A 10,996-nucleotide genomic window follows, 5' to 3' on the forward strand; every position below is an offset into this window, starting at 1 on the left:
TAAACCAACGGTTCCCGTATATTTGAAGTTTCCAACGTGAATATCCTGATCCTCAAAGTGAACAGGACTGACTCCAATGTAGAAACCTTCGGGAGTTTCGCGAACACCGTATAAACGATCATAATCATCTTTTAAATCAGTTGTTAAACCAACAATATACGTTCTGGGCAAAGGATGAAACTGACTCAAAGCGGCTTGTACCTCTGGATTGTTCCTCATCTTTCTTCTATTTCATCTTTAAGTCGTTCTATTCGATTATGTGCGTCCGAAATAAGAGCTCCGGTATCCTCGCTAGAATCGAGGAGTTCTTCTTCTTCGCCCGGCGGAACTTCATATACTTCTTCTTCTGCATGAGCTAATGGACCAAGAGGAGAAGACGTGGGAGAAGATACCAACCTTTTTTCAGGAGTCGATGTAGCAAATTTTCGTCGTTGTTCTTTTAATGGAACTTTCGGTTTTCGAATAAAATATTCGGTCTCGGTTTTAGCTGGTACGTCAGAAATATCCGGCGAGTAGCGTTGTATCTTAGATATCAATTTTTCTTCTTTTGGAGATAAACTTCGTTTTGGAATGGATAGTAAAGGCGCAGTGTCAAGTTTTGCGACAATATCCTGTAAGGGTCTTGCGATGGGTGCATATGCGGTTTCCGACCGAATCCTTGACTCCTCTAAGTCTTCTTTTAAAGAATGAATTTTGTCTCTCACGACTTCTCGTGCCGCGATAAGTTCTGCAGCTATCGTCTTGTTCATTGTATGATGTATGTGAAGTTACTACGAACTGTACAGCTGAAGTCGTTAGTTTTAAACTTCAATGAATTTATCAAAACCCTTACGGTAACGTCCCTTAGATACACTACAATCTAAATCAATAACTAGGATGCCGTGTCTATTCTCCCAACAAGCATCGCTAATTTCCTTTAGCCGATGAAACTCCATATCGCTCATTATGTGATCTTCAAATACGTGTTTTAAATTTGTTAAGTCTTGTTTAAATAACACCAAAAAGTTACAATTATCGCGAACTAATTGTTTTGGAATTGCACTATAACTTTGACAAATTAGAAAACAATCAATGTTTTTATGTCGACCATACGAAAAAAATTCCTTAATGACATTTTGACCTGTACAGGAAACATCGTCAAATACGACTACCGAATATTCTTTCGCATCTTCCGGTCGAATGAACTCGTCTATATTAGAAAATTCATAGTAACCGCAATCTTTTATAGGTTCAATTAAACGTCTTAAAAAATCGTACTTATTTTGGTATAACGAATTAGAGCATAAGTACAAGTTTAGGAAGCGCAACCCATTACGTGCAACTAAAAGCGATAACATAGCATTTGTTTTTCCGACACCTGAGGGTCCTACAATTAAACCTCGCTTACATTTTCCACCAAATAAATTGCTGTGTCTTGTAAAGTGTTCTTCGACCGAACCATTACTAAAATTTACTATAGGCAGTGTTAGAAGTTGCGGTAAACATTTTAATTTCTCGTCGATCATGATTCTCGTACTAAATGAATTGGATAAGACTGAATGAAAATATAGCAAAAGAAACTATATATACATATATTTAAGAAGAATAATAATAATAATAATAATAATAATAATAATAATAAGTATAATACCTTAACCATTTAACCTAACATAACCTAACCTAACCTAACCTAAGGAAGAGGAGGAAAAATGGTTACCACTCCTCCTCCTCTTCCTGCTCATCCCGCACTTCATACGGGGGCGGAGGCGCTGCAGGTGTCGGTGTCGGAGGTTCTATCCCAGTCGAACAATGGTGTATGTGCATGTTTTGAACATGCACCTGCCCTCTCACCACTGCCGACTCTGAGACAATACTGTTTACCTAAGAAGATTATGAAATTAAAAACGTGCAAAAAAGATTATAGATATAGCCTACCAGCTGAAACAGGGTATCTACTTTGACCTCCAATGACGCAACTCTTCGCTCCAACGTGAGCACCCTCCCGAAGTTGTTGCTACCGGACATCTTTTTAGCTAGGAAGGGAAGTTATTAGTATGTAAAGAAGACAAAATGAATTCTGCTTTTTTCATTTCAACGGTTAATGTTGCAACGGTGATGTCGAGTGACGTTGTTAAAGAGTGGTTAGAACTCGACGCCAGCCCTTCCCTAAACTGTGCAAGTTCTCTCAAAGAGGTCTGCAATTGAAGTACCTTTACATGGAGGTCTTTATAAAAATTTTGATACAAAATATTAATTTCGGTCAAAATCTCCTCTTTGGTTGTTTCTACTGCTGCACACATTGCATTTGAAAAAAGGCTGGCAGGTACATCGGAAATGACTGAAGTAGCGGGAATTGTGTCCACCCTTAAGATTTGTACTTTCGGGCTTAATGAGGGAATTTCTATGGTAGGAATGTTTATGTTAGTAGGGGGAGTGGGAATCGACGAAGCTTTAGAAGAAGAAGCCTTAGAAGAAGAAGCCTTAGAAACAAAAGCTGCATTAATAGCTTTAAGGTATGTCCGGTTTTCGGTGCAGTGTTGGGATACCGCCATTAAAGAAAGAGAGTCGTTGGACTCATCGCCGCTAGCCATTTCCGAGTGTGTCACTTCAACCTTTGACAGAGTCGCAGGTTCAACTGACACACGCTTGTGTTTGGTACTTCGCGAACGAGCACGGGTCTCCCGTCGAAGCTCTCTATACTTATCTGGCGGTAACCACACACCTGCACCCTTCTTCCGGTGTTCACGGTTCCCCGACTTTCGACGAAGTGAAAGTGAAAGGTGTTTCACATTCTTATCGTCGACTTTCGAGGAACCTGCGATGTTTGGAAGCGCCGTAGCTTGCTGCACATTAGATTCAACGTTTGGATCCATCGGCTGCTCATTAGGCTGCACGTTTGGATCCAGAGCCTTCTCAACAGTCGACATGTTCAACAGGTTTATGTCAAAACTGTTTAACAGAAAGGATTCCTGGCTGGCGAAACCCGGAGCAGTTAAATCAATTTGACTAAAACCGTCTTGAGACATCTTGATAAGAAAAGAAAAGAAAATTAATTAATTTTATTTTAATAAAAAAAACATGTATACTTACATCGCTTGATGAAAAATACAGTTGCACGTTAAAATCTAACTGCAGAGGGTGCTTGTCAACAAAGTGCTGAATGATAGGATATGAATGATAAAACGTTCGAAAAAATAAAGTTATGCTTACCAATAAAAGTTAACTTGAAAAAATAGAAGGAGCTATAGGAATGAAAAACACAACCTTAAAAACAATATATGTCAAGAAAGGAGACTATACTTACCAGAAAAAAGTTGCTGAAATTACGATGTTAAAAACTGATCGGTCTAATCGAACTGATCAGCAGTAAGCTCCTGTAGGAATTGGGAAAAAAATATCAATTTAACATAACAAACAAATAAACAAGTTGTACTCACAAAAACAAAGTAGAACGAGCTGTCATGATGAAATAAAGCAAGAATATATTATATAAACATGGAAGTAGAAAAGGTCACTTACCAAATAAAACACAGCAAAAAAAGAGAAAGCTGAATGAGCAAGGATGTCTAGGAGTGGAAAAAACAATTTTAAATATTATATAAACATGCAAAACAAATATAGTTTTACTCACCAAAAAAGAGAAAGTTGTAGAAAGAGCTGTAGTGATGGAGAGAAAATGAACGTTATATAAACATGATAATAAAGAAGGTTGTACTTACCAAAAAACTGAAGAACACAAACACTTAAGTGACTTTCAAAGGCTGGGAGGTGCCTTCTTATAGTAGAGTAATGAAGGGGGGCGTGGGGTGGGGCGTGACAAGGGGGAGGAGTGGGGAATGGGCGGAGTTAGAGTGGGGGTACTTTTTTTCTGGCTCTACTTTCCTGGCAACCGGGGGGGGGGGGGAATTTTAAATTTCCCCCACTCCCATCCCCACTCTTCCATCTCCACTTTGGGAGGAGCCTGAGGAGGAGCATGGGAGGAGCATAGGAGGAGCTTCAATAAACAATCCTTTTCCCTTTTTCTTTTTTTTTTTTTTTTTTCTTCCTTTTTTCCCCTTTCTTTCTTCCTTTCTTTCTTCCTTTTTTTCTTCCTTTTTTTCTTCCTTTTTTTCTTCCAATTTAATACTTTTTCAATGTACAACCCAAGTCATACCAACCCAACCCAATGTATACATACCATGTATTCATTTAGGTTAACTATTTTTTCTTTTAAATTAAAACAACTTTTTACACTTTTTACAATCTTTTATTATTATTATTATTAATTTACAATCTATAACTGACAATGTTTATATACTAAACCATACATAAAGAACAATCCTTTCTTGCCGATGGTGGACCATCAATATGCGTTTCCCAATGAGGCAAATTATAATGTTCAAAACAGGGCAGCTTGCTTTGTAATCGCTCATCGTTTCTATACTTCAACGGTAATTTAAACCAAACCGCCGCCAAATCTAATGGCTTTACTTTAATGATATAATAATCGATTGGTAAATAACATAATTCGTAGTTTTTAATATTCGCAAAAGATAAATCAGATTCGTATCTTTCCATAATATCCCACACTTTATTAATTATAAAAGTTGAAAGTCCCAATCTGGTAACTAACCGCCAAAGACGTTCCATCTTGAACTGCTCTACCGCTACTACCCGTCTGCCTTTCTCAATTCGTTTACATATAGTTATAGATGTCTGAATACGTATGAAAATAAATAAAAAACATTCGATAAGGAGCACATACTTGGTCTCTTTTTATGATAGGGACACATCGGCGCACCAACCTCCAATTTGCATTCATTTTCCGGCAATTCTTTTACCGGTATTGTTAAAATTCTTCTTAAAAATGTAGCTTTCTCACGTCCTTTTACGTACGCTACTTTTGTCGAACGACACAAATAATAAACGATCTCATCGAAACGAGACGCAGGAACAAACCCGTCGTTCCAATCAATACAATGATGATGACTCATTAACCAATTCGCCGTATTGCGAAATTTGGTAGATAGTGAAGAAAAGCTTCGACTAGGTTGAAACACGTAATGACTTATACAATGATTACTGTCGTAAGAAGCCAGTTCCTTTGGGATAAATTCTTCATCGTTTATCGTGAAACCTTGAATGTCCAAAATAATAAAATCCCTTTGAAAAACCATAATATCCATAACATACCACTATATGCAAACGTTTCCTTCGATGTTTAGAGATACACTAAATGACGTTGCTTCAACAGTACCACTATATTAATTGCTTAACCATTTTCGTAAGAGGCGAATACACAAATGCTCTGTCATGCAGAATTAATGCGTAAGCTGTCGTACCTTCCGGAATTGGATTTTTCGTTGAATACTCGATTTTTATTTCTACTCCGCTTTTATGTATTGCTTCCTGTTGATACGTGCAATCGATTCCAATTAACGGCGCGTAAGTTTTAAATTCTTCCGGTGAAAACAAAGGTTCGCTTTCTTGATAGTAGTATGCTTGCTGAAATCTTGAATACATATCATACAAAATCGCATAGTGATTGTTATCAAAATCCACATTCAAATTATCGTACGGAAAACGTTCTCCATTCAAGAAAACGGTTACGTTCGTTAAGTTTATATTATCAAATAATGCCATGTTTCCTTTAAATATACCCTTTCGATTTGTTTGAAATCCGATGATTATAAATCTAGGCGTTTCCAATTGTGGAGCAGTTTTGACGGCCCAAGATTGCTTAGTAGTTTGAGGTAATTGAGGGTACTCGTGTATTTCCCACGATCGAAAAGGAACGTGAATGTCTACGTTTCTTTCTGATAGTTTTGTTAATGCCAACTGTTCGCGTAATCCCACCGCCACGTGAGGAACTCTCCATATAATTTTATTAATGATCAATTTCAATTTTTCGTCGTTCGGAGCGGCTGCTGGTTGAAAGATGACGTCCGTATCATCGTGTCCGCGAATTAGCACAAGTTCCTGTCGAACGTTCATCATGATCTTTCTGAAATCTTCTGCGAATCCTAGCAACGTTTTTAGCGGAACGCTAAGACCGAAATTTCCATTTTTATCTAAAGCCTTTGAAACACCCGCTATATCATCTTTCCAAGGTTTTATGTGCCAACCGGCATTCTCTAATTTCACCACCTCGTTCTGCGTAGATGAGAAATAACCCTTCATGCATGAGCTTATACCGACGTTCCGCACACCATCAACATGTACTCCGTTAATAAGATATCGAATATCGCTAAACATAAATGCAACGGGATTGTTAACCAATTGCCCCGTTGCGCTGGCATCTTTTGTTATACTTCCGTCCGCGGCTAACTTACGAACGCTACCCTCGACGTATAGATAACTCTCGCTCGGTAAAGTATAATTATCTATTTCCGGAATTGAAATTCTAATTTCGTCATTGTTATCGAACGTGGTCGATCCAAACGGTTGATGCGAATGGAATTCATAACTTACGATAGAGTGATCTGTTTTTATCTTATCCGTTACTTTTAAAATGTCCATTACTTTAACACTTCGTATCCTAACTGAACTAAATACCTTCGATTGACTGGTGATAATCGATGAATGGATCGTCTTCTACTGCCGCTACGTTGACTGATGACGCGCGCTTTATAGTTTTCTCCATTAAACAATTTTCTCGCTCTGTCTCTTCTTGACCACCGCATTCTTTTGTTTTGATATAACACTGTCATAACGTTAGTCAAATTTAAATAATTCAATTTATCGATCTCAGGTGAACTCTCACTGTTATTTCTTCTTCTCTGAAGTCTACCAAGTTTCCGTCCTGATCAAGTATACGTACTGTTAAGCTACTAATCACGTTCGTTAAAACCGGTAAATAAATAGGTAGTTGTGGTGATTCGATTATTTTAAAACCTGCCGGAACGTTTGGGAAAAAATGATATAAAACGTGCACGGGAACTCCGTTATTATACGATCCCGTCACTAAATTACAATAAATTTGTAAGGCGTTCGTTTTATTTATGTTTACTACGAAATCGGATTCCACTTCCGTATCTCTAGGTAATATTTGAGGCTTGAAGCCAAGTAACGGCCCTATAGAATTATCGCATGCAAAATTAATTCGACGGGTACTTTTTATTAAAGAATGTTGTGTGTTATTATTCCCCTTAATCCTTATTACGACACTTTTAGCGTGTCTTTTGTCTAGCTGTTCATTCACGAACTCGGCAATATCATCAATATCGTACGTTCCAACAGGTACTATTATATTGTTTTTAAAATGTCCTGTCTTATCTTCGTATTGGATTACGTTGTTGTTTTTATTAACGTTTGCTAAACTATTAAACGTTTCGAAATTCAAAAGAGCCAACTCGTAACTACCAAATTCGTTCAAATAGATCGGAGGATTAAAATTACAAGTCAATTCAGATGACTTTCCAGTCAACGTAAATGTATATGTCGTGTGTATTGCTTCTTTCTCCATTACTTCTGAACGTCTAAACGTCTCTAGACTCTAATAGGTTCTTTTATTACTTAGAAACTTCAGACACAACTGTCCGCAATTTTGATCTATTTCTCTTTGATATCGACAGTAATTATACTTTACTTGACCACCCCTACCGTCTGACAGCAAATATTGTTCAATTTCTAACGGCGGTCTTAAATCACCGTAACTGTCGAAATAGTATATGTCCTTGTCGTCTTTCTTATAGGCGACCCAATGAGTCCCTCGTCCTTTCAAGTTATCCAAGTTAACAATACCTCTTTCCTTCTTTTTAATCTTACTCGGGAGATTGTCTCTCATAAATATACCCCGAAAATGTGGAATTTTTAGTACTTTCGCAAACTTTTCCAACTCGACGTTAGTTAACGCACGACGAGGTATTCGAACTAGTTTTTTGAACTAGTGGTTATACCGCAACCTTTCTTATAGGGCTTATTGAAGTAACCTGTGCCGCCAACATTATTCCCCTTTCCTTCAATAAACAAACCGCAACCTTTCTTATATGGTTTTATATAAAATCCGCTACCTACGGCCTTTGCTTCCATAGCCTTGTTATGTCTTCGTTCTTCATCTAATTGCTCTCTAGCTGTTTTCGCGTTGTTTATAGTTCTTGCAATAGCGGCAGCACCACCGCCGATACTACCTAGGGCACCTAAAGCTGCGAACAGGGGAATTAAAGGTAAAAATCCTCCCGTTTTCGGAATTCGAATAACTCGACCTCTAGGTTCGGAAATTCTTTTTCTTATCTTTTTCAAAGCTCCGTACGCCGCTTTAACGTTTGTCAACAAATTCTTAGCACCTGATCTCGATATTGCGTTGCGAGCGAATCGAAGTGCATCTACAAAAGATATAGCTCCACCACGCTTTACACGCGTTCGGACTTTTTTTAAAGGTCGTCGACCCGTACGATTTCTTTTTCTACCTACGCCCATACCGACCGCTACTTTTGCTTTCATTAAGGCGGCAACTGCGGACGATGCCACTTTTTCTCCAAGAGTAGACTCTTTATTTCGTATTCGTTCTTTCGCTGCTGTATACAATGCTCTGTCTGCGTCGTGTCTAAATTTTAAATTTGAACTGACCGTATATGCTATATCGTGTTTCTTACACGCTTCGTCTAATGGATTCACGCCTCGATCTCCTCTCGATAATCTCTTTTCCAACTTGGTACCCGGTCCACAAAAATTATATCCTGGCAAATGAAGTTCTATCGGAAGTTTATCTATCAACTTGTTAAAAAATCCTCGACCAATTCGTTTGCCTGTCAAACGATAACTGTTACGATTAGGTTCTAACAAATTCATTTTATAATTTCACTCCTTCTTCCTTTTCTTCACAGTTAAAAACTAGAAATGAAGCTCTGCTGTTGTGCTTTAAGCTTTTATTCCTTTTAAATATTTTACAAAAACAATTTTGCTCTTAATTTATACTTAAATCTATTAATATTATTATTATTATTATTCAGCTACACTTAAATCTACTAATATCCTAAAAATTAATTGTTACTCAGTTAAAAACATTTCGATTACTCTACAATGCTAAAACGTTCTTGATATATATTTAATCTATAATCTACATCTAAATATTTTTCTAATAACTTATTTACGTTTCTTATCCTAGTCTTAAATCTAATTCCGTCCAACATCTTTTCTTCCCAGTCACTTATCCTTGATTGTCTGTAAGCAAACGTCCAAGTGTGCATTCGGTACACTCTATTTTTCGATTCGCAAAACGTCACTTTTTTTTCCATTTTATTCACTTCACATCTTCATTAATGCGTGCAAATCTAAATCCAGTAATATCTTATCCATACCGTATACGAGCAGTTCTTTAGTTACGCACAAATGTTCACTTGGTGCACCGTTTGAAGCAACCAATATATTCGATTTTATATCACCTTGCATTGTTGATACCACATCGATCACGCTATCGTAATAATTTTTATATTCCATACACTTTAATACTTCTACCCTACTCGAAACTAAATCGCTAAGTTTCCACAATTCGTGTAACGAGTCGTAAGCCAGGTAAAATATTTCTGACCCCCTTTCCATTTTCAACACTTTTCGTACATTTTCTATCCATTGGCTGCTGCAGGTCACGCCGCTTACAACGAAATGTGGTGGTGTCGATAAATCACCAACAAAACTATTCATAATCAATTGTCTGCTATTAATCACATTTTTCCATTCGTCTTCGGTAAAAGTTATGCATTGTCCTTTTCCCATTAATCTTATAACCGGATCAAAATGTAGATTGGCAGACATGCCAACCGATATCCATTTCGTTCGACTTTTATTTAAATAATATGTACTCTCGGAGAATAATGGCGCTTGATTACCTTTTTGGAGATTATTTTTCACTGCTTCATTTAATACTACGTTACTTGTGAAAGGTAACTTTCCACAATTTTCTACATAATGTTGTTGATTGCTAGGAAATACGTACTCCGCTAAGTCGGAAGCCAACAAATTAATTCCATCGAATACCACATCCTTTTTTCTTTGATTATCACTTCCTAGCGACACATTTGTTGCAGTTGTCTCATTACAATTACCCTCCATTTTGATGTTTCGGGCAGGTTTTTTATTTTCACCCTTTTCAAATGAATTTACAGCAGCTCTCTTAGTTGGACATTTGGGGTTCGGTCTGGTTGCCACTAAACATCAATATTATTGTTTACATTAGTACATTATTTACTTGTATTACATTTGAATTACTTACTCGTTACGTTAAAAATCCTCTGTACTAAATGCACCAAAAATCTACACGATATTTTTAATATGTACTAAATACACAAAAACCTTACTCTGAAGCACAACACTCTGCGGTACAACTTCGACCAACGTTTGTATTTATAGCAATACATAAGGTTGCTGGTGGGGGGAGTAATATTTCACATCATTACCGAATATATCTATTATACATGTTCTAACATGTCATTATATCGTGAGACGTCAGACAAAACGCATGACAAATTTATTAAGAAGCTCTTAAAAAATATCTCGCAGGTGGATCATGACTCATCTACTACTAACAAGTTAGTTGACCTCCTCCTCAAACCTGTCCTCCCAAAAAATTTGCCGATTCAAGAACCTCCTCGCATATTCTTAAATACCCGTACACCTTTACATAATAAAATAAAAAATATCTCGCAGGTAAGTTATGACTCACTTATTTGTATACCTACATATCTCAAAACCGTATACCTTTGTGTATAATAATAAATTAAGAGATATATCGAAAACATTAACAGTTCATTGAGAAGCGTCGAAGGATAAACATAGTAATTGTTTTCATCTAGGTAAACAGGTTACATATAAAGATAAATTTTTAATAACATAACCTAAATAAAGATACATTTTTAATAAAGATAAATTTTTAATAATTTCGTCAAAATAACATGACCTTCTCAAGTTAATTGACCTCCTCCTCTCTTCATCGAATCTCCTCCGACCCTCAAAAGAATCGCCGATTCAAGAACCTCCTCTCCTCATCGAACCTCCTCTGACCCCCAAAAAATTTGCCGATTCAAGAACCTCCTCCTAGAAC

General features: G+C 37.0%; 1 protein-coding gene and 1 long non-coding RNA gene across 4 annotated transcripts; both read right to left on the reverse strand.

Annotated features, from left to right (window-relative positions):
• Positions 1–2,205: 2,205 nt before the first annotated feature.
• On the reverse strand, positions 2,206–3,484 carry LOC139429830 (uncharacterized). Of its 3 annotated transcripts, none has more exons than XR_011640391.1 (4): positions 3,417–3,484; positions 3,284–3,353; positions 3,070–3,221; positions 2,206–3,005 (listed from the first exon to the last, which is right to left on the reverse strand). It is a non-coding gene; the product is annotated as an uncharacterized lncRNA (long non-coding RNA). The 3 variants fall into 3 exon arrangements; XR_011640390.1 differs by having other exon boundaries at positions 3,070–3,135; positions 3,190–3,221; positions 3,284–3,484; XR_011640389.1 differs by having other exon boundaries at positions 3,284–3,484.
• Positions 3,485–9,117: 5,633 nt separating this feature from the next.
• LOC139429780 (uncharacterized) lies at positions 9,118–10,273 on the reverse strand. The gene is made up of 2 exons (XM_071195925.1): positions 10,169–10,273; positions 9,118–10,103 (listed from the first exon to the last, which is right to left on the reverse strand). Coding segments are annotated over exons 1-2 (900 nt in total). The 5' UTR covers positions 10,170–10,273; the 3' UTR covers positions 9,118–9,204.
• Between the last annotated feature and the right edge of the window lie 723 nt (positions 10,274–10,996).

The sequence above is a fragment of the Onthophagus taurus genome, chromosome 5, assembly GCF_036711975.1.
Source record: "Onthophagus taurus isolate NC chromosome 5, IU_Otau_3.0, whole genome shotgun sequence".
In the NCBI taxonomy this organism is placed as follows: domain Eukaryota; kingdom Metazoa; phylum Arthropoda; class Insecta; order Coleoptera; family Scarabaeidae; genus Onthophagus; species Onthophagus taurus.